The sequence below is a fragment of the Mandrillus leucophaeus genome, unplaced genomic scaffold (assembly GCF_000951045.1).
Source record: "Mandrillus leucophaeus isolate KB7577 unplaced genomic scaffold, Mleu.le_1.0 Scaffold108, whole genome shotgun sequence".
NCBI classification, from domain to species: domain Eukaryota; kingdom Metazoa; phylum Chordata; class Mammalia; order Primates; family Cercopithecidae; genus Mandrillus; species Mandrillus leucophaeus.
This window is the reverse complement of record NW_012098987.1, coordinates 703,282-727,622: the sequence shown is the minus strand read 5'-3', so window position 1 is coordinate 727,622 and position 24,341 is coordinate 703,282. Positions and strand designations below refer to the sequence as shown.

General features: G+C 44.9%; 1 protein-coding gene across 1 annotated transcript in view; it reads left to right on the top strand.

Annotated features, from left to right (window-relative positions):
• Positions 1 to 23,839, top strand: part of GNB5 (guanine nucleotide binding protein (G protein), beta 5) — a 68,978-nt gene extending 45,139 nt beyond the window's left edge. Inside the window, 7 exon segments of the mRNA XM_011986285.1 lie at positions 4,460 to 4,592; positions 10,358 to 10,501; positions 12,635 to 12,726; positions 17,848 to 17,896; positions 19,991 to 20,087; positions 21,414 to 21,580; positions 23,279 to 23,839. Of these exon segments, the coding sequence (XP_011841675.1) occupies positions 4,460 to 4,592; positions 10,358 to 10,501; positions 12,635 to 12,726; positions 17,848 to 17,896; positions 19,991 to 20,087; positions 21,414 to 21,580; positions 23,279 to 23,290 (694 nt within the window). The 3' untranslated portion in view covers positions 23,291 to 23,839.
• Positions 23,840 to 24,341: the final 502 nt, after the last annotated feature.

Below are 24,341 nucleotides of genomic sequence, written 5' to 3'. Positions count from 1 at the left end.
ACATATTCTCATTCTCCTTCCAGTGGCCAAGACCACATGTCCCTTTGGAGCCCATGTTCACATACATGTATTTCACTTTTTTTTTTTTTTTTTTTTGAGATGGAGTCTCACTCTGTCACCCAGGCTGGAGTGTAGTGGTACGATCTTGGCTCACTGCAGCCTCTGTCCCCCAGGTTCAAGCCATTCTTCTGCCTCAGCCTCCCAAGTAGCTGGGACTACAGGCATGCACCACCATGCCCAGCTAATTTTTGTGTTTTTTTTTTTTTAGTAGAGATGGGGTTTTACCATGTTGGCCAAGGTGGTCTCGAACTCCTGACCTCAAGTGATCTGCCTGCCTCGGCCTCCCAAAGTGTTGGGATTACAGGTGTTAGCCACTGCACCTGGCCCATATTTTTTAATTTTTAAAATAGCTCAAAAGTGGATTATGTCTCCACTTTATAGATGGATGCCAGTATTTATATAAAATTTATCACCATCTGCTTCCTAAAAGGATAAGAGGTGCTATAATAAAAGACATATATGTAAACATATCTATATACACATATATATATATATATATTTGTACTACATGTGTAACACATCTATTAGAGAAAGCAAGCAAGGGAGAAATAGGCCACAATTATAAGGTTGGTGCAAAGGGGTTTAGCCAACTACAGTTAGCAGGCACAGTTCCAAGAGTGCCCCTTACTTCAGATCCTGGCTGCAAATTTGAGGGTCCCCACAACCCCAGGAATTCTCTAAAACAACTCTCCAAACTCATGAAAGTGCTGTACTTACTCCCACAGTTTTATTACAGTGGAAAGATACAAATTAGAACCAGCCAAAGGAAGAGACCCCTGGGGCAGAAGCCAGAAGGCGTCTAGACATGGAGCTGCCAGCCATCGTCTCCCTGGGGTGGTCACTGACAGCGCTGTTTCCTCTTGGCCACGGTGTATGATAATACATGCAGAGTATTGCCAGCTGGGGAAGGTCCTCTGAGCCTTAGGTGTGCAGAGGTTTTACTGGGGCTTGACCACACCCTGCCTGTGTGGTTTACTTTTAGTCTCCAGTCTCTCTAGAAGTTCGGGCAGATACCTTTCGTCTCAAGTTCCTCTGGAGATCAGACCTGATATGACGCATCCGAAAGCCCCCATCATAAATCACATCATTAAAGTGGTGCCCAAAGTCCCAAGCAAACCAAGCCACTCTTACCATGGAGGACATTCCAGGGGCCCAGAGATCACTTCCAAGTAGCTGAGGGCAAAAGCCAGACCTCTCCTGCAGTGTCAGTTCTTCACTATTCAGTAGGAATCATAAGTTCTCCATGTTTTTTTAAATCCTAGGGTAATACATTTCTAATTGGACATGAATTTTAGCAGATGCATAGAGCTGAATGTGTTACATAATCCCTCAATGTCCAATATTGAACTATTAGATACACAGTTCTAAATTGTAGAAAGAATATATTGGGTAGGCCCTTCTGCAATGTATAGTAAATATGGTAACAGTGAACAATGTCTTCAACAGTAGTTTAGGAAGTGATGCTGTGGCTGTTTCTTAATTTTACCCTCACTAAATGGAATGCAGCGCAAGAATTCCCATGAGGGTAGTGGGATGGAAGGAAGAGAGCAGCATTACCAGGCCCAGATAGATAGCTTTCTGGTAACTTAGCTTGGTGCAGACACAGAGTTCAGAGTGGAGGGATGGCTGGCGCCCTGATCTTTGTCATCTCTGTTTCCCCACCCTGCCATGTGGGAGGTGCTAGCACCTTTCCTGGCTGCCTCACTGGCTGTTACAGGGGCCAACGCAGAGGAAGTTCAAGGTATGAACACTTATGAAGGCATTTTTTAAAATGTAGGGGTCTAGTGGATGAGAGAGCGTCGAAGATGAAACTAATACTCCTTATCGCAGGTAGAAGTACCATCTCCCCTTCCCAGACCTTTCCCAAAACTGCTAAGAGCAGCTGTGATTCATTTGAGTTTCTAGTGGCAAGTCTGACATAACATTTCCCAAACATGACTGTATGACATCCCTGCAACTGTATTATCACATAGACCTGCACTGATGCCACATTCTCTAAATGTCATCGTAGGTAATAATGGGGTTATTTTTTATCTTAATTTACCTGGCTCCTGGGTCTCTCGCTCAGTTGTTTCCAAACTTGAAAGCTAAAACCCAAATGGTATTGGCACAATCCCCTTTCCCCCAAAAATGTGTCAATTGATTATATATACAAGTATTTCTCATTTAAGAGCCGTATCCCCAAGAAGCTTTCATTTAGGTATTGTATACTTACTACGAGCTCCTGTGTGCAAGGCACTGGGCCAGGTGTCATCATGGATTTCGAAGATGAATACGTAACCAAGATCACAACATTAGTTGGGTACTAAAGCAGAGATTCAACACTGGATGCATCACCCTGCAGAACCTTCCTGCTTCTCGTACCAATGCAAATAACCCTAAGTAATAAGTATCTCAACAGAAATTACTCAGGATGGGGAGGACATATCCCAGCTCAGGGGTCAGGGAGGACCATAGTCCACAGCATGCTTGTCCCTTACCATAGCCTAAGTGCAAATCATTCTCTGCACATTCTTTTTTTTTTTTTTTTTTTTTTTAAGACAAAGAGTCTCACTCTGTTGCCCAGGCTGGAGTGCGGTGGTGTGGTCTTAATTCACTGCAACTTCTGCCTCCCAGGTTCAAGCAATTCTCCTGCCTCAGCCTTCCAAGTAGCTGGGATTACAGGTGTGTGCCACCTCGCCCAGCTAATTTTTGTATTTTTAGTAGAGTCAGGGTTTCTCCATGTTGGCCAGGGTGGTCTTGAACTCCTCACCTCAGGTGATCTGTCTACCTTGGCCTCCCAAAGTGCTAGGATTACTGGCGTGAGCCACCACGCCCAGCCTCCCCTGCACATTCTATAAACAAGTTTGCCAAAGCTAATTACTGATAAGAAACTACCCAAGGATACACCTGTGCATCTCCCAGGAAGCTGGGAAAGCAGAAGGGACCCTTGGCTTTCCCAGTGCGTCAGAAAACAGTGACCCCATCTTAAATATTGTTCCCTACAAAAAGAAAGCAGAGCACCTTAGGGTAAGGCTGGGGTTAGATCTTTGGGGGGAAAAGAATAAAGTGAGGCTAGGATATTTTCTTGTTCTAGAAAGTAAAGGAACATTCAAGGACCAATAGGCGTCATATATAAAACAAAACAAAACAAAACAGGAGCTGGCTTGAAGCGGCCCCAAATTTGGGGTAATTTGAGCATCAAATGTAGTAATGATAATAATGGATCATGATACAATTAAGAAGAAAAATTTATGGCTGTACAGTGATAGTGGGAAGGAGGATTCTTCATTACAGAAAAACACCAGCTAATAAATATGGAAGACATTATCAAAATAAATCACCCTTTTGCACCCCTAAAGTAATATTTGATTCAAGCAAGGTTTGATTCATAAAGTTTCTGTATGAAAGTGGTTGAGGAAAGGATATATTTATGGTCTCAAAATATCACACCACAGATTATCACTGATTATGAACAAATTACCTTTACCCTGGAGATATCTAGTGGTCCACCTTAACCAAGTAATCAAAGTTGGCTTTACCAATCTTGGAAGAGACATTACAAGCCTTCTGACATGAAGCAATAAGAAAGAAGTACACAGTAGCACCTTGATACTCTTATTGCCAGAATGTTCTACAGTACTTGAATCTAACCATTAAGAAACCATCTGACAAATCCACCATATTTGACATTCTATACACAGCCAATCTTAAGATTTCCTGTCATGAACAACAAACAGTAGGTAGAGTGTGTTCTAGATTAAAAGATCTTAAAAAGGCATAACAACTGAATGCAATATGTGAGCCTTGGTTGGGCCCTGGATCCTGGCGACAATAGGGGAAGATTGAATATGGCTGGCTTATTAAATGATGTTACGGAGGTTTTGTTGATTTTCTCAAATGTGACAAGGATGTGGTAGATAGGAGACTGTTCTTATTTTTAGGAGATGTAAATTTGCAAATGAAAGTGTTCCGAAGGAAAATGTCGTATCTGCAGTTTGCAGTCAAATGGTTCAGAATTTGCCCCTGCAGATATGACAAAATGTTACATCTGAATCTAAGGGAAGGGATCTGGGTATTCAGTATACTATTCTTTTTTTTTTTTTTTTTTTTCAGTTTTACAGTAGGTTTGAAAATCTTCAAACTGGCTGGGCGCAGTGGCTCACACTTGTAATCCTAGCACTTTGGGAGGCCAAGGGAGGATTGCTTGAGGCCAAGAGTTGAAGACCAACCTGGGCAACATAGCGAGACCCTGTCTCTATTTTAAAAAAAAAAAAAAACAACTTTAAAAGTTGGAGGAAAGGTTGCAATATATGATACTACTAAAGAGAATATGTTGAAAAGTTTATGTGATTGGGAAAGTAGACACATATTCTGTTACTCTGCATTAACCTTTGGTACTTCTTTCTTTCCATCCTAGTGGTTTGGATAATAAGTGTTCTGTGTATCCCTTGACGTTTGACAAAAATGAAAACATGGCTGCCAAAAAGAAGTCTGTTGCTATGCACACCAACTACCTGTCGGCCTGCAGCTTCACCAACTCTGACATGCAGGTAAATAAGCGGCCCCCGGTGTCAGGTTGACCTGCCAAGGAGCACTAAAGAGGAGCAGAGAGGAGAGGAAGCTTTTGGCATCTCTGTGAACAAGATGGGTGTGCTCCAGTAGTTTGCTCTAAGGGGAAGCTCCCATTGTTTCTCATCAGTTATTATTATGACTTTTAATAACGTGAGAAAGTTGGGGCTAATGATGGTTGATAGAGTTGAGATAAACTACATGGCATATTGAAAATCCTCCTCTGATTGACTTGGCGAGGGTGGGAGTGGAGCAGGGAACCCCCTGGGGTAGAGGCAGTTACTGTGCCCTGGTCAGCGTGCTAACGTGTGTAAAGCTTCACTGAGCTGTCGGGCTTCAGAGCTGGGCACTACATGCATCTCACTTTACAGTCCTGTTTTAACCAACGCAAAAAGAAAATGCTTCACCGTATTAAATCTTTGCTCTACTTTGAATACACTACAGTGAAAACAACACAACCTTTAACAGTTTGACTAAGTTTTATTTAGCAAGTGGTGAAAGCACCGCATCATTTATTTATTCACACTTATTCAGCAAACCTTCTCAGTACCTACTACCCACATTGCCAGATACCACATGGCTCTGGGGCCAAAAGCTCAGTCTTGGCCCTCAGGGACCTTCATGAAAACCAGTAATGGTTGGACAGTGGCGGAACTGGGGAGCTCCGAGCAGGAGGGGTTGGTCACAGACTTGCTGCTGTCAGTGAAGAGGGACCGCTGCCACTCCAGGCAGCCACAGCGTGTGAGGGAGCGCAGTGGGAGGCAGGCAGCCGAGAGGTGGGTGGGGCCAGATCCCAGGGCTCCCTGAGTGCCTGGGCTGGACCCTGTAGGTGGCGGGAGCCCTTAAGGGGTGAGTCAGATTTGGGTTTGTTTGGAAGAGGAGGGTGTCTGAGTTAGATTACAGCCTTCCGTAGTTTACTCTGGCTTCAGTGATTGATGTCGGGGGGATGGGGAGGTTAGAAGCAGGGAGGTCAGGTGGCTGGGTAGTTGTTCAGTTGCTGACAGGAGGGATGTTGGGACTTGCAATATCGCCATTGTGCACCTGTTGTTTACACCTAATATTTGAGCCTAACCAGGAATCTTGCAGACTTGTTCAGCAGGGGGCACTGTGGCCACTGGCTGGCTGCAGTGGCCAAAACCAGATGTCTTTGGGCCTGAGGCAAACCAAAGCAACAGAGGACATTTAAGCTGGATGAAGGCAGGCTCAGGGGGCTACCGCGACCATCAGGCATCTGAAGCCCCTCTGTGGAGACTCATCAGCCTCACTCTGTGTTGCCACAGGGCAGGGTTGGGGATGAAAGGGGGCACCTCTAGGTTAAAAGGTGCTTTCTTTTCCAACAAGTAGCTTAGCCAGAGATAGAGGGAAGTCCCAGATGGCTACCTCGGCGAGGACGTGGCCTGGGAGGCAGAGCAGGTAAAGAGTGGCTCCGGAGACAGACAGTAAGATTAGATCCTGGCTCCACCATGTTCTAGCTAGTGATCCTAGACAGCATTTGAATTTCTGCATGCTTCATTTTTCTTACCTGCACATGAGGATAGTAAAGTATTAAATCTGTCCTGCATAAGGTTTTCTGAGACTTAAACGAGATGATTCATATAAATAGTATAGTCCCTGGTAAATATTAGTAAGTGTTAACTGTTATTTATTTGTTTGTTTGTTTGTTTTTTGAGTCAAGGTCTCTCTCTAGTACCCAGGCTGGAGTGCAGTGGCACAGTCTGGGCTCACTGAAGCCTCCACTACCCAGGTTCAAGTGATTCTCCTGCCTCAGCCTCCCAAGTAGCTGGTGGACCTGTAGTGGGTCTGCAAGCATGCGCCACCATGCCTGGCTAATTTTTGTACTTTTTGTAGAGATGGGGTCTCGCTGTGTTGCCCAGGCTGGTCTTGAACTCCAGAGCTCAAGCGATCCATTCGCCTTGGTCTCCCAAAGTGCTGGGATTATAGGCGTAAGCCATCACACCCAGCCAATTTTATTATTATTAACACAAAGCTTCATGGGTGATTCTGATACACAGCCTAGTTTGGGTACTACTGAACTCATGAACCTCCAGCTTTCTTCAATCCCTGGGATCTAGGATGATAAAAGAGAAACTCAAGTGGCTGATATGAGACTATGGTATTAAACCTACAAATTCTCTGCATTCCAGAACAAATGAGTGACAATGAGTTAGGGGTTCTGTTTAATGCATTTGTGTGAATAAATGGTCTTTAAAATTTATTTTTACTTATAATGAAGATCACAAACACAAAATTGAAAAGTATTAGAAATCTACTTTTAACTTTTAAAAACTATTCATTTTTTTAACCAAACAGTATGGTATGAAAATTTCCTAAATTAAAGAGCAAGACTGGGTCGTTGCTTAAAGAAAATTGTTTGGACCTGGTATCTCAAAATAAACTGTAAGTTATTGCAAGTGTTAGGAAAACGGTGAGTTGGAACAACCACTAGTGGGTGTGGGCCAGGAGAGACTAAGGGAATTCAAGCATCTAACAAAATATTAATACCCAAATTCAGCCTCGGTTCAGGTTTTGTGTGTCCATAAGCTACTTTGCCAGCTTAAGTCATCTTATTGGATGTATGCAGGCCTCCTGAGGGAAGTCGAGGCTGGAGGGGGTCCTGTGGACAGCCAGTGGGTTCAATGCTAGGGTGGGAGCAGATTCCCCTCCTTGTAATTTGTTCCTTCCCTGCAGAAAAAGAAAAAAAAAATGAGGTTTTTTTTTTTTTTTTTTTTTGAGACCGAGTCTTACTCTGTTGCCCAGGCTGGAGTGCAGTGGCGTAATCTCAGCTCACTGCAACCTCTGCCCCCCAGGTTCAAGCAATTCTCGTGCCTCAGCCTTCCGAATAGCTGGGACAACAGGCATGAGCCACCACAACTGGCTAATTTTTGTATTTTTAGTAGAGATGGAGTTTTACCATGTTGGCCAGGCTGGTCTTGAACTCCTGACCTTGGGTGATCCGTCCACCTTGGCCTCCCAAAGTGCTGGGGGGAAAATGAGATTCTTTATGTGCAAGGCCTAACATATAAGAGAGAGGGGAAGAAAAAGGCAAAGGGGGCAAAGGGTGAGGAGGAGAGACCCTATCAGCAGCTGGAAATTGAAGGTGTGGTGTGATCGGTGGGTGCATTGTGTGCTAGCGGCACATAAGGCCTGATTCCTCTTTTCTTTCCTCAGCCATCAGTCATCACCCACAAAGGGCTATCTTGCGGACACTTACGCTGCAAGAGCCACTTCCTCCAGTCTTATCACCCCACCCAGGCCCTGTGGAGCAGCCAGAAGGCAGGGAGTAGGGAGGCTCTGCTATCCAGAGCTTCTCCCTTGCAGGTCCCCTCCGTTGCTGTCAGTACCCAGCTGGCTCAGGGCTCTGTGATGCCGCCAGCTGGGCCTATGAGGGCCCTGAACTGAGTCCTCACTGCGTTTCTCCCAACCCCAGGAAGGTATGCTCAGCCAGAGCCCAGGCCTCACACACACTGGCAGTGACAAAAAGTAAAACTTCAGCCCCGCCCCCGTGTCTTTCCCCTGGCACCCCCGTGTGCCTTTACTCTATGGCTGACCTTTGTACTCGTAAGCTATCTAGAGGCTCTTTGGGCCTCCGCCAGAGTTTCCTAAAATATACGTTTGCTCTTCTCATTCTCCTGCCCAGAAGCTTCCAGAGTGCCCTCTTGACTTCAGGCTGAGTCCCCACCTGTGAACGGACTCACCTTTCATTTAGTGCAGACATAGGCCCCCCTGGAGTTTCTCTCTCCCCTTCCCTTCCTTCACCTGGCCAGCTCTCACTCTTCCTTGAAGACCAACTCAGATATCACCACACTGGATTTGGGACCCTCCTGTGTGCACACCTGGATCCAGTCACTGGATCCCGGTGACTGCAGGGCCACAGAGACTCAGAGAAGCGCTAGACTAGGAGTCAGGGCGCCTGGGTTGGGGCTTTGCTGCCTGACTGGAAGTTGCGTCCTCTATCAGTTGGGCATAGTGCACAGTGGTGTTTGCCCTTCCCTCCCCAGGATGGGACAAGCAGTAGATGAAAGAGTTTGCAGTGTGTATGCACATGGGAGGGGCAAGTCTTTCTGTGGACAGCCTGAGAATAAGGACAGAGAGCTGGGCCAGCTGGCCTTCCCATGGGTCCTGTCTCACCTCCGTCAGGAGGCAGTGGTGAGACACCCATGCTGTTGTCTTCGATCCTTGTCCACTGGTGATGTCAACTCCCCAAGCGAACATCAGAAATACTTGCAACCAAGCAAAGCTAAGGTTATCTGACCTCCTGCAGTAAGGGAGAACCTGCACTGGCAGAATCTTAGTAGGGTCTGAAAATGGAGGAATTAGGGAAGGGTACTTAGAGGATTTCAGGGTCCAGGCTTGGTGATTTGAAGGTGGGTCTTGCAAAGCCATTTTAGCTTTGGATTGGTGAGCCCAGCAAGGGAACAGTCTTGAAGTGAGTCTGGATGAGCAAGCTGTTAATCTTGTTAAGTTGTCTAATGGATTCACAGTCTTTTCTCCCAGGAGCAGGTATTTTCTGCAGCAAGCAGTGAAGTTATTTTTACTCGGTCTCAGTCTGGTTTAACATAGTAACAGGAAAGCTGGCCTGGTCCCAGAATTGTTTAACACAGGGATGGGGAATTATGTTAGTTTCATTCTTACTGGCAATCCTATTAAACTGAATTCTGGGAGAACAGAAACTGAGACACAATCTTTCTGCAAACCCTCATGCATTAGCAAAGTGCCTGGCAGACACTGTCAGCACACAGCAAGTGTTTCTTGAACCTGTGTATGCATGAATATCCTCTTGCACCCGTCAGTGGTCCTGGGAAGCCTCTGAACAGCACTGTGCTTGGGAAAAGCAACAACAGAGAACGTGTCCAACAAGATGCTGCCTAGACCCCTGCTGCTCCCAGTGTGTCCTGTGACCAACCTCAGTGTTCCCTGGGAGCCTGTGAGAAGTGTAGACTCTCAGGCCCCACCCCAGACTCTGTATTAGCAAGCAGCCCAGTGATGTGCATCAGTATCCAAGAAGAACTTTAAGTGTCTGGCCCGCACAGCAGTGGGAGGCATCAAAGGTTTCAAACGTGCAGCAGAGACTAGTGGAACGCTTCCTATGAGCCAGGCGTGTGTAGAGCCCTGTAGGTACCACCATGAGGCCGTCAGGATTTCAGCTCTGCAGGGAGGCAGGCACATAAACACACAACTCAAGGACCGTGAGAGTGTAGGAAATGTACTCTTTCCTTCTTTGTGTAGGAGAGAGATTTCTGTGCATGAACCCAGATACAGCAGGTGTGTCTGCGTGTGTGTGTGTCTGCGTCTGTGTGTTTGCGTGTGTGTGTGTCTGCGTGTGTGTGTGTCTGCGTGTGTGTGTTTGCGTGTGTGTGTCTGCGTGTGTGTGTGTGTGTGTGTGCGTGTGTGTGTGTGTGTGTGTGCGTGTGTGCGCGTGTGTGTGCGCGTGTGTGTGTGTGCGTGTGTCTGCATGTGTGTGTCTGCGTGTGTGTGTCTGCGTGTGTGTGTGCGTGTGTGTGTCTGCGTGTGTGTGTGCGTGTGTGTGTGTGCGTGTGTGCGTGTGTGTGCGTGTGTGTGTGTGTGCGTGTGTGTGTGTGCGTGTGTGTGTGTGTGCGTGTGTGTGTGCGTGTGTGTGTGCGTGTGTGCGTGTGTGTGTGTGTGTGTAGAGTCTGCTTTTTCCTGCAGAACGTTAAGCCTCTGATTGACTGCACCTGGCAGAAGCAATAACCACAGCCACCCACTTCCTGTCCTTTTCTGCGGGCAGATCCTGACAGCGAGCGGCGATGGCACGTGTGCCCTGTGGGATGTGGAGAGCGGGCAGCTACTGCAGAGCTTCCACGGACATGGGGCTGACGTCCTCTGCTTGGACCTGGCCCCCTCAGAAACTGGAAACACCTTCGTGTCTGGGGTAAAGACCCAACGGAAACTCCCTAGGGCTCCTGTGTCCACTAAGGAGGCTTATGGTGGCAGTTCTTGTCCATTCATGGGATTAGCCTAGGCACGTCCCTAGAAGGGACTGCAGGAATTGTCCTCAACTCCCCACTAAACCCCCAGCTCCTGCAGTGACCGCACTGGCTCCAGGCCCCTCTTGGGGGCTTGGTGGGCAGCCACAGGGCTGAGCTGTTTGGGCCTCCTTCTGTTCTGCCACTGATGTTAGCAGTCTATAGAGTAATCTGGAATGTTCTCCTGTATGAGTGCTGCAACTCAAAGTGTGTATCTGCCACATTTTAAAATGTCATTCCTCAAATAAATAGCAGAGACTTAGCATCTGAGAGCATCAGAGACGCACACAAGGGCATGGCAGGTCAGATGGCTACTGAGCTGAGGCAACGCCGTGATGCCGCCAGGGCCTTGGGGCCTGTGGGGCACTCTCCCACCCCACCCCTGCCAGCCACCATCCTCCCTCCCATCACAGGGTGCAAGAAACAGAGGCTTTGAAAGCTCAGAGTTGGCACACAGGGCCACAGAGACTCAGAGAAGCGCTAGACTAGGAGTCAGGGCGCCTGGGTCGGGGCTTTGCTGCCTGACTGGAAGTTGCGTCCTCTATCAGTTGGGCATAGTGCACAGTGGTGTTTGCACTTCCCTCCCCAGGATGGGGCAAGCAGTAGATGAAAGAGTTTGCAGTGTGTGTGCAAATGGGAGGGGCGAGTCTTTCTGTGGACAGCCTGAGAATAGGGACAGAGAGCTGGGCCAGCTGACCTTCCCACGGGTCCTGTCTCACCTCCGTCAGGAGGCAGTGGTGAGACAGGACAGTGACGCACACACTGTCAGGTGACTTCTGCAGCTGGGACACCTAAGGGACCTTTGCTCCAGGCTGCCCACACATTGATCCTAGGAGCCAGGCCAGGGCGGTATGAGCTGTAGTCAGCAGGGACCCTGATTTTCTTCCTGGGTATTCGGCCATGTGTAGATGTTTCACCCCTTTGCCTTGGTATCCCTGTGTTTATCTCTCCTCGACTCTACTGTGTTTTTAAAAAATTACTGCTATTACTGGAGATCATATTGTCTCATCCAGAGCACTAAACTGCATCCAATTTCTTGTCCTCTAAAGACGTGAAGGCCTTTCTGGTTTCTTTGCCCACATTTTCAGTAAAGACACTCGGGCCACGGGCCTTCCTCAGATGTGTGATGGTGCTTCATTACACACCTCCCTCTGCTCCAAGTTGAAACCAATAACTTGGACACCAATTTTAAGCTGTTACTTTTTGACTGTTTAAGCTGTTTGACCATTTAAGCTCTTTGACTATTGAGAGTCCACATTCTGCTTCTTGAGCTTGATACCATGACCACTCTGCAGGAACCTATCAAACTGCTCCCAGAGCCTTGACAGGATAATGGGAAAACCCTCACGTCTGTGACCCTCTGGGTCATGTTAGCAACCTGAAGACAGCATTGACTTTACAGGTGTTGAGGCGGACGTCCGGGGAGGTGACTTGCCTAAGCCACCCGGCGCGTCAATGGCAGCACCCTGATGGGCCTCTGGTTTGCGGATTCCCAGCCTGGCATGCTGCTGAGGGTGCAGATGGCCCGGGGCGCCTGGCTCTCCAGCTTTGCTGAGGGCTGCTCCATACACCGAAACAAAGCTGGGACTCTCAGCTGCTCCATTTGGGCGCTGCCAACCCATTAATGTCACAGCTAGAGAGGGCCCACCACGCACCACTGCCTGCCTGCCTTGCCCTCTGGGCTTAGGGAGGCAAGTATAAAGAGAAGAGAGAAAAGAGGGAAAACGAAGGGAAGGGAGATGCCCAGGGGAGGGTAAGAAGGGTTTGCCTCCATTCGGAAATGCTCAAAAGAAGAAAACAAGCTAAAAGAGGAAGCTGAGTGCCTTGCCTCCTGCCTCCCATCCCAAGACCTAGTTCTAGGCTGCTAAGGGCTTTCTGACTGAGGAAACTGCCCTCAGGTAAAGCTAGTCTCAGAAAAGTGTGTTGTCAACCATTTGCTAATGGGAAATAAATGGTCTCTGTTATATAACTGGGACTCATGCCTTGTCTATAGACATTCCTTGAAGTGGTCATAACTCTGGGTAATTTTGCATTTGTAGGGATGTGACAAGAAAGCCATGGTGTGGGACATGCGCTCCGGTCAGTGTGTGCAGGCCTTTGAAACACATGAATCTGACATCAACAGTGTCCGGTCAGTGAGTAGAATGTTCATGCCACCTCTCTGTTCTGCCGGCATTGCCTGGCTTGGGTAATCCTTAGCCAAGGAACCGCCTCCAGATCAGTTTACTTGGCTGAGAGAGGCCTCCCCAGGAAGAAAGGCTGATTGTGGTGGAACTGAACAGTGCTTCAGAACTCATGGAGAATTTTAATTTAATTGCATTAGGAGCAATTAATATCCTCCCTAGGTTGAATCAGCATTTTTCATCCATTCATTCAATAAATATTTACTGAGTATTTATATGCTAGATATTATTCTAGAAACTGGGAATAGACTAGTGAACAAGATAGACAAGGTCTCTACTTTCTTACAGGAGACAAACTAGACCAAACACAAATATACAATTTCAGATACTGATAACTACTATGGTAAAAGTAAAATAGGGAGATGGGATGGGTCATTTCTTAGAGGTCAAAGACAGCCTTACTGAGAAGGTGACATTTACATTGAGGCCAGGATGATGAAAGAGCCAGGCACGCAAAGAGCTGGGGGAAAAGCACAGAGATGAGAGGTTAAGGGACCTAAAAAAAGGCCAGGTGGTCACTGGAGAGTTTTGAGTTGGGAGGGGTAGGGGTGGCTAACCTGATCATAAAAGATCTCTCTGTTGGGAAGCCGAGGCGGGCAGATTGCTTGAGCCCAGGAGTTTGAGACCAGCCTAGGCAACATGGTGCAACCCTGTCTCTACCAAAAAAAAAAAATACAAAAATTTAGCTGGGCATGGTGATGTGCGGAGGAGGCTAAGGTGAGAGGATCGATTGAACCCAGGAGATTGAGGCTACAGTGAGTCGAGATGGTGCCACTGCACTCCAGCCCAGGCAACAGAGTGAGACCGTGTCTCAAAAAGAAAAAACCCAAACAAACCAAACAGATCACTGGCTATATGGAGAAGACATTGTAGGGAGCAAGAATGGAAAAATGACGACCAGTTAGAGGTGGTTGTGTGAGTTCGACAAAGAAACGATGGTGACTGGAACTAAGGAAGACATGGTGGAGACAGAAATGTCAAGAATTACGAAATGTCTGAGATTTTGTCTACCTACATGTTAACAAGTTGGGCTGCCATAGCTCATGGATGCTGGTAGAAGACACGAGACTCCTGGGTCAGAGATGAAAGACAGTTTATTACTAATAGTAATGGCAATAGCCAGGATATCAGCTTGTTTGTGCTGGTATTTGAGCCCCAGTTCCACAGGGAGACATGAAAAGGGCCAAATGACACTGGCAGATGCAAGGGATGCACTCTAGAAGAACCCTGAGCTTAGGGAACCCACGTCTTTTATCGAGGGCAGTAAGCAGCAGTCCATGTGCTAAGACAGGGAAGACTGGAAGGATAGGGGGAAGAGGTGGGTTTTGCACATGGATTGGGGAGCTCTCTTTGGGGCTGGTTAGGTTTGAGATGCCTATTAAACATTCAAGATGTCAAGTAAGTAGCAGGATCCATGAATTAGATCCTAAGAGAGAGGTCAGGACTTGCCATGTATGGAAGATGGTACTGTTGAGACAGTTTATAAAGTATTTTCATTATACTCAGAACTCCCAAGAATCTTCATTATACTTAGTGGGAAAACACGAGAATTGTTTCTCTTAAAAACAAGAACAAAAAACAATACGTACTTACTTTAGTACTCCTTGCCCTCAAATGTGGGATAAGGAAAAAAGCAAAAGGACTCTCACTTATTGTAAATATGCAGTAATTACCTAGAAAATCAAAAGAAATCAATCTGAAAATCACTACAGATAGTAAATGAAGTTAGTAAAATGCAAGATAGAAGATAAAGCCACAAAAATAAGCCCCTATGTATTAATAAAGTATAGTCATTCCTTGGTATCTGTGGGAGATTGGTTCCAGGACCTCCCTCAGATACCAAAATCCTACATAAAAGTATGTAGTATTTTCTCAGGGTATGCTGAAGTTATAAAAATAAATAAATAATAAAATTAAAGTGGTATAGTGTTTGCATATAGCCTATGCACATCCTCCCATGTACTTTAAATCATCTCTCAATTACTTATAATATCTAATAAATGTATATGCAATGTAAATAGTTGTTAGACTGTATTGTTTGGAGAATGATGACAAGAAAAAAGGTTCAGTACAGATGCAACAATCCTTTTCTTTTTTAGAATATTTTTAATCAGCAGTTGATTTTATCCATGAGTGTAGAACCCATGGCTATGGAGGGCCAATGTACAGCTTTAAAATGCACACACTCAGCTGGGCGCTGTGGCTTATGCCTGTAATCTCAGCATTTTGGGAGGCCAAGGTGGGCAGATCACTTGAGGTCAGGAGTTGGAGACTAGCCTGGCCAACATGGTAAAACCCCGTCTCTACTAAAAATACAAAAATTAGCCAAACATGGTGGCACATGGCTGTAATACCAGCTACTTGGGAGGCTAAGGCACGAGAATCGCTTGAACTCAGGAGGCAGAAGTTGCAGTGAGCCGAGATCACGCCACTGCACTCCAGCCTGGTCGATAGAGTGAGACTCTTTCTCCAAAATAATAATAATAAAAAAATAAAATGCACACTGTCTCACCTGAGCTGTTTCATCTCCCCTGAGCCCTCTGCCTTTAACCTCCTTTGACCATCAGTTTTCAACGTAAGCTTCCCTCTGTCCACGAAGCCCCCCTGGTTTCCAGGGCTGACTTAGGTGCCCTCCTGTGTGAGGGGGACCACACTGCATGGCCAATTCACTCATCGATCTCCTCCTGCACTGAGGAAGTCAGAGAGAGAGAGAGATAAAATCTTGCTTTTTAAAGTATTTGAAGTAACCAAACTTTTTAAACTATTTATGAATTCTTAATGGGAGAAATAAAAGAAGATGTTGATAAATGGAGACATAAACCCAATTATTGATAGAGAACACTATAACTTAAAAATTTAAATGGCCATTTTTCTATATAGAGTGAATGCAGTTTCAATTAAGTTATTTTATGGAACGGTGTAAATTGATGCTGAGACTCATCTTACGGATGCTACAGGGACTGATTCAGTGGGCCATGTTCAGGGTACCTTTTGATTTTCTTCCAGGGCAAACACTGGCTACCATGTCTACCCAAGGCTGAGGTTATACTGAGCATTGTCATTGTTCTCTTAGCATGCCCTTTGTAGTACACTGGATTAGTTAGGACATGGGCTTGTATGAGAGAAGCCCAAATAACAGTGACTTAAACCAGATGGAAGTTTTTTCTCACCTTAAAATCTGAGCTGCTATGACAGCTCATTCTGTCTTCGCAACCCACTCCCTAGGATGGTGCTCCCTCTCCTGCCCCCACTGGCCTACCACCATGCCTTCTTTCCAGCTGGCTGGTAGAGGAGAGTTGCGCTTATCGCTTCTGTCTGCATCCCATGAGCCAGAACATGATCGTATGGCCACATCTGGCTACAGGAAGACTAGAAACATAGTTTTCATTCTGCCGTGTGCCCAGGAAAAACAAAACAAACCAGTGTTTTTCAGTGGGGTTCACTATTAGCATTTTGGGAAGGACATTTCATTGTAAGGGAATGTTCCATGTAAGACATTTACCATCCGTGTGGCCCAGCCACTGAATTCCAGTAGCACCCCCTGGGTTTGGTGCCATTCAAAAAAATCCTGCTTTTATTTAACCATAGCTATAGGAGAGAGAGAGGGGACACTGGGGGCACAAAAAGTCTCTTCCAGATAATCTACGTATTACCTGGAAGATAATACACTTGGTCCCTGAACTTCCCACCAGCAGAAGGAAATCATAGCCCATGTGGCCCCAAATGGTATTTAATCTAGAAATCATTTTGACATTGGAATATGGATGCGTCAGATACTCCATGAATTCATAATGCTTTCAAAAACATAATGTGCCCACACCGTGATGGACTGACTGGGGCAGAGCTGAAAATGGTTAACATTTCTCATCCAGCTTTTCTCTTCTCCATCCCCGTCTTTCAGGCCAGTGTAAGTTAGTCACACAAAGTCAAGCTCTCGTTTGCCAAATGTTTTGACTCTCCCCTCCCGCGGTTAGGAGGAATAACTTTAGCTGTTTTAAAGGGCTGCTCCTCCTCTGGCTTTTGTGGAGCTATAGGGTAGTCACTGGCACAAGAAAGAAGAAACAAGCCTGGTGTGGTAGCTCACACCTGTAATCCCAACACTTTGGGAGGCCTAGGAGGGTGGATCACTTGAGGTCAGGAGTTCGAGACCAGCCTGACCAACATGGTGAAACACCATCTCTACTAAAAATACAAAAATTAGCCAGGCATAGAGGCATGTGCCTGTAATCCCAGATACTTGGGAGGCTGCGACATGAGAATCGCTTGAACCTGGGAGGTGGAGGTTTGTAGTGAGCCGAGTTCAGGCCATTGTACTCCAGCCTGGGTGAGAGAGTGAGACTCAGTCTCAAAAAAACAAAAAAAGAAACAATGGAAGGTGTGGGGAACACAGCCGGGTGAGGCAGAGCGGAGGGGTTTAAAGACATTTGCTCTCATTCTGCCTCTGGATTATAATTTAGGACCCATATTTCTCACTAATCATTGAAAAGAGAATGACTATAGCAGTAATAATCATCATTCATGGAATGTGTTTTAATTGGCACCATGCCAGATTCTTTGCATGGACTGTCTTATGTAAACTTCACAGCAGAAAATATGCATTATTACTCTCACTTTTCAGATGAGGAAACTGAGGCTGGGCAAGAGGAAGTCATTTGCCAAAAGTATCGCAGGTAGTAAATGGTCAGTGCAGACATCCAATGTGGCTTTGTGCATCTAATTCCGTGTCTGTGCTCATAACCCCTTTCTTATCCCTGAGCTCTGGGCCAAGTCTTAGGAATTAGATATGTGATTGAGGGAAACTATATTTACAGGGGGTCTGCTCTGTGTTCTGTGCCTGATATCAACACACATTATCTCACTCTACAAGGCCAGCGTCATTGTCTCCCACTAACAGGGAAGAAAACTAGAAGTCAGTGGGCCTGACATATGAGCTTCCTCTTCCGTCTTCTACTGCAAATATTCCTTAAGTCCCTAGAAGTAGAGATTCTGATTCCAAGGGCCTAGCATGGTTCTGATGGGCATCCAGGGTCGGGAATCACCACCCTAGATAAAGTACTTTCTCTCTGCAGGTACTACCCCAGTGGAGATGCCTTTGCTTCAGGGTCAGATGATGCTACGGTATGTTTCTAAGTTATTGAGAGCTTTTCCTATTCAATAGAGGGATCTGCTAACTTATTTTTAGAAAATAACTATTTTTCTGGTTACAGAAGTAATGAGTACTCAATGAAGAAAATTTGGGGGAATATTAAATTACCTTGATCTCCTTACCCAAGAAAAATCATAGTTGGATGAATTCCTTTCTGACTTTTTTTCTTTTTGACAAACAAAATGCTTTTTAATTTGGCATTTTCACTTAACAGAATGTGAACATTTTCCCAGGCCGATAAATATTTCTCTCCATTATATTTTCTTAATGATTGAGTTGTATTCCATGTTATGAACGTGACATTCGTCTTGAATTTTTGGCTCTTATCAAGGTTTTTTTTTCTCTGTTAAAAACACTGCTATTAGTGTTTTTGTACCTTGCTTATCATTTCCTTAGCATTCTCAGACATAACTTGCTGAGCCATAAATAGACCCAGTTTTAAGGCTTTTGATACTGATTGCCAAATTATTTTCAAGAGAAAAAATATTTTCTTGTTGCCCTCAAAATATCAAATACCTTATGAAGTAATGGTTTTAATTCTAATTTTCTGCTAAAGAAATTACAAAAGAATAGATTGAGAGTTTTGAAATAATGAAAATTTAAAACTTCTGTATGTCAAAGCTACATAACAATATAAGGGAATACATCATGGAAACTTCTTGCCACGTACAGTACAGGCCAAGTTGAAATCCTGTAGATATGAATAGGGTTACATAAGCAATAAAACAAACACTCCAATTAAAGAAGAGGGTAAAATGCAGGTCATTTACAAAGCAGTAAATCCAAAATGGCAAGTAAACACCTGAAAATGTTTTCAAAGTCACCCATAATCAAAGAAATGTATGTTTTAAGTTTTCAGTGGTCGGATGCCCATTTTGCCACTTGGATTAGCAAAGAAATGCTCAGAGGTTGGGTTGATGGGGAGCCTGGAACAAGCCTGGGGTCAGGATAGTTGGCACCACCCTGCTAGAGGGCAGATAAGAATCAAGAGCTTGAAAACATCTCTACTTGGCCAGGCATGGTGGCTCACGCCTGTAATCCCAGCACTGTGGGAGGCCAAGGTAGGTGGATCACCTGAGGTCAGGAGTTCAAGACCAGCCTGGCCAATGTGGTGAAACCCCATCTCTACTAAATGAGACTAAAAATACAAAAATTAGCCAGGCGAGGTGGCGGGCACCTGTAATCCCTACTACTCTGGAGGCTGAGGCAGGAGAATCATTTGAACCTGGGGAGGCAGAGGTTACAGTGAGCCAAGATTACGCCATTGCACTCCAGCCTGGGTGACAAGCGAAATTCCATTTCAAAATAAAATAAAATATAAAATAAAACATCTCTACTTCTGATCTGGTCGTGCTATTTCCTGATAACTCTTCTAAGGATTCTATTTCTTACCTCGTCTAAGGAAAATACCAGAAACACATGTAAAGATTTTTATGTAAGAATAGTCATCATAATATTATTTATAAAAGAGAAAAATTAAACACAACCGAAACAACAGGATTTGGCTAAATAGATTCTGATATATTCAGTAACAATGTACATAACGTTTTTTGAAGTTTTCTTTTAATGATGTGAGAAAGTACGTATAACCTAATGTTAATAGAAACAATAATGAAACATCCAGCCCATTCAGATACACACATAAAATAGAAATAAGACTGAAGAAAATAGCTCAAAATTAGTAAATACCTCTAGGATTTAGGGTGACCCTCATTTCCTTCTGTATACATTTCTGAATATTTCAAAATTTTCTACAATCAACTGTGTCCTTTATCAGAAAAAAAAAAAGGTGGGGCCTCATTTTGTTTTTATATCTGAAGAAATTTGCTGTATTTGTCATTTCTTTACTGACTCATAGAGATTAATAGGAATTGGGACTCTTTACTGACTAATAGAAATTAATAGGAGTCGGGACTAAAGGATGAAATAACAGTAGGGAAAACTAAGAAGTTTTTCCTTCATCCTTTAAACTACACAAGTCACTAGCACCTACCTGTAGCTCTGTGGTCATCACATCACCAAACTGAAGCCAGAAGTAAGTGCTGCTTTATTTATTTGCCCCCCAGTGTCGCCTCTATGACCTGCGGGCAGACAGGGAGGTCGCCATCTATTCCAAAGAGAGTATCATATTTGGAGCATCCAGCGTGGACTTCTCCCTCAGTGGTAAGATTTTATTTCAGAAACTTTTTCCGGGATTGTAAGACAGGACCGGAATGAAACTAGCGCTCTACCATCACTCAGTTCTTTTCATTAACCGAGCTTCCTGTGGACCAGTATGCGAAATCATCCACATTTGCACCAGTTTTCCTCCTCTGAGCTTCTGACCTCCCACTTTGCCCTGCTGCAGGAAACTTCCCCTAGCCCCATTCACTCCAGGGGGAGATGAAGGCTGTGTACTTACCTAATGCTGTCCTTCAAGGCAGTGAAGTGTCAGAAATTCACTTCTGCAATGCTCTCAGGCATTTTCTCCCCAGTCTTTGCTTCTCTTCATGCCCCAAAGGGAACTTTTCTCTAAGGTGGAGGTTAAGCAAGAGTCCCTTCTTGACCAGGCACTGTGACTCACACCTGTAATCCCAGCACGTTGGGAGGCCAAGGCAGGCGATCACTTGAGGTCAGGAGTTCGAAACCAGCCTGGCCAACATGGTGCAACCTTGTCTCTACTAAAAATACAAAAATTGGTTGGGCATGGTGGTGCATGCCTGTAATCCCAGCTACTCAGGAGGCTGAGGCAGGAGAATCGCTTGAACCTGGGAAATGGAGCTTGCAGTGAGCTGAGATTGTGCCACTGCACTCCACCCTGGGCAACAGAGCGAGACTCCGACTCAAAGGGAAAAAATAAAATGAGTCCCTTCTCAGTGCCCTGAAGCTCATGGCTCCTTTGTGGGAAGTTGCTAGTGAAAAAGCATAGCTCCAGAAAGATCATGTCAAAGAAAGAAAGCAAAATAGAAAGTTAAAGCAGAGGTAACAGGCTGGCTACCTGGACCACTCGATTTCCCCAGACACATCCCTAGACTAACTGCACAGGAAGTTCCTGCTACTGCCTGGAACATCTTTTCCCTGCCTTCTCTGCATGACAGACTCCTATTCAACCCTCAAGAGCCAACTCAAATGTCACTTTAACTTTCTCTCTTTAAACAAGTTTTACAAGTTGTTAACTAGCAAATGACTAGAAATAATTTTTTTGTGTCTGCAGTGTCCCCCTTGATCCCCCTTCCTCTCTGGTCCCATAGCACTTTACATGTGTAAAGCACTTGCATTATGGCTGTTACCATGGGATGCTACAGTGATCTGTTCCTCTCGGCCCCACATCCTCCACCAGGGGCCGTGACTGTGCTTTCTCCCCTTTAAATCCTCAAGGTAAAGCACAGTGCCTAGGACTCAGTGGGCCTGAATCACTGCTTACTGAATGAGTGAGTGAGTGACAGTCATGTAATGAGAAACAGGAAGCAAGGAACTGGCTTAACAGCTATCATCTCACCCTGCTTCAAGGTCGCCTGCTGTTTGCTGGATACAATGATTACACTATCAACGTCTGGGATGTTCTCAAAGGGTCCCGGGTCTCCATCCTGTTTGGCCATGAAAACCGCGTTAGCACTCTACGAGTTTCGCCCGATGGGACTGCTTTCTGCTCAGGATCATGGGATCATACCCTCAGAGTAAGAGAGAGGGTTTTCTCTTTTCCTGGGTGTGAGAGGAGAGAAGAGGGGTGACAGGCCTTCTGAAGCAGAGGGAAGGCTTTCAGAGTAAGCTCGGGTGGGCCTGGTCAGCCTCGCCGAGCTCTCATTTCCACTCTGCCCACAGCCACAGGAGGAACTAGTTGCCTGGAGAGGTAGTGAGTGCCCCATCAATGCAGGTATTCTCCCACAGATTCGACAACTGCGTATCAGCCTGTAGGTGAGGGAATAGTTAGGCTTCATCATCCAGAAAGTTCCTTTTGACCCTAAAAGTCTGATTCTTGTGATTCTAGCCTTTGGCAAACCACAGATAACCAGTCTCTTCTCCTGTAGTATAGGGTTCTTACTACAGTTATTAACCGTGTGATGACGAGGGTCACAGATCCAAGAGGCTGTGAAGCCCCTGAAATTATTACTTTTATCTTCCTTTTTTTTTTTTTTTTTTTTAGTTTTCCTATAGCTTAATTTTGAAAGTGAAGCCCCTGAAATTATATATGCCAAATTTGGGGTGTATGCATTTTGTCCGCATGGCTTTCATTAAATTCTCAAAGATAGCTCCATAACCTTGTTGAGTGTTGGCTCCCCCAAAATGCTACCAAAATAGCCTGTTTAAGCCGGGCGTGGTGGCTCACACCTGTAATTGTAGCATTTTGGGAGGCTGAGGTGGGCAGATCACTTGAGGTCAGGAGTTCCAGACCAACCTGGGCAACATGGTGAAACCCCGTCTCTACTAAAAATACAAAAATCAGCCAGGCATGGTGGCAGGCACCTGTAGTCCCAGCTACTCGGGAGGCTGAGGCAGGAGAATCGCTTGAACCCAGGAGGCAGAGGTTGCAGTGAGCCGAGACCATCCCACTGCACTCCAGCCTGGGCAACAGAGCAAGACTCTGTCTCAAAAAAAAAAAAAAAAAGATGCCCATTCATAGAGCAAAGCTAAATTGATTGCTTACCTCAGTGTGGAACATCAAGAATTGGTAGAGGTGTAGTGGCATCTCAGAAGAGGAGGACAAAGGCATGCATGAGGTTTCTTGGGTCTGGTTTAAGGCAGGTTTTTGTTGGGGGCCACTTAATTAGGATTGGACAACTTTGTGGCATAATAGTTTTAGGATTGCTGGACATGGGTGGGGGAGGGTTTCGAACAAACCCTTTAAAAGTAAGTACTCATTCGATGCCCTATATTGTCCTGAGACGTGGGTGTATTTTCTAAAGAGGGTAAGTTGAGTAGTCTAGTGTTAGGATAGAAAAAAGGATTTTTGCAAAATTCCTGAAGCGAATAAAAAAGTTATCTGTGAGTTCATCTTCCTGGGTAAGAGTGTCCTAAATGAGTAAAGTCCTGTTAATGTGTACGGTGAGCTGTATGGGTTCAAATGGTTTTGGTTGTCAATCTGTAAGAGTAACCAGACCCTAGTAAGGAGGCTGCAGATGCCCCACAAACAATTAACTAAGGGAGGAGGGGATCAGGTGCAAAGAAGCACCTTTGCATTGCTAGGAGTACAGTGTTATCCTTCTAAGGCACAGGAGCACCCTGTTTTGGATGGTGTGTGTGTGTGTGTGTGTGTGTGTGTACACACACGTATGCCCATGCATGTGTGTGAATAGACTAATTTTATCTCTTTAAGCTCAAGTTTTATAAGTTGTTAACTACAAAGGTCTAAAATCTATCTGTTTGTGTCTTCACAGGTCTGGGCCTAATCATCTCACAATGCACTCATGTATACCTGAGAATTTGAAATCTTCACATGTAAATAGATATTACTTCTAGAGGAGCTTAGGGTTTACTGCGGTTTAGCTTAGGGGAGTAACCATGGCTCACAGGTCACTAAGCGTCTCCAATATGACTATTAAAACTGTCACCTCTGGAAATACACTAGTGTGAGCCTTCAGCACTGCGAGAATACCTTCAAGTACAATACCTTCAAGTTCTTTTGGAACACTTTAAAATGTATCTGTTTTTAAGGTTATTCTAAATTATAGTAGCCTCAACTCATTCTGTCACCAGTAGAATTCAGCAGTTAATATAGTCCGTATTATTTCTTTGAGTCAATTCATTTTCAGAGCACTTTAAAGTCTGATATTTCTTGTGCACTGTGATGCCTGGAACCTTCGTCTGGAAGTGCTGGTTTTATGGACTGAGGACTGGTAACTGGTCTGGATAGAAGCAAATTCCAATTCCAAATGTAATCAGACAAAAGTCACTTTTTTTAGAATGTTTTTATTGTAAAAGTGTCTTCTTCAGCTTCCTGTTCTATTGTCTTTTTTCAGATAAAACGTTTTTGTCTCTGGTGAACTGCTGTAAATGACACAGAGAAATGCCTCAAGAGGACAGGTGGTTTGACTGATGAATGATGATGATGTCACTGTGTCACTTGGACAGGGCGTTTTCTCTGAATTGAAAGGAAAGCCAGTGCTGTTTGTAAACAAACGCTTCTGAGAGCAAGCAAAACTCTGTGTGGGAACACAGGATAGGAAACTTATTTAAAAACCTATTAGTAGAATTAGTGGAAACACTTAGGTTAAAGTGGATCTTGTCCATATAAATTATATTCATATGTATTGCATTGCAATTATAATTACATATGCAAATTGATGGATAGTCATGAATAATAATGTCTGCTTCTCTTATACAGAAAGAAAAACAATATTAAAAGAAGATCTTCTCTTTATTTGAGACTCAGAATTCCTTCTGGAAGAAGGAAGTACTTTCTGTTATAGGATCCCTTCTTTTCCTTTTTTGGTATTTTGT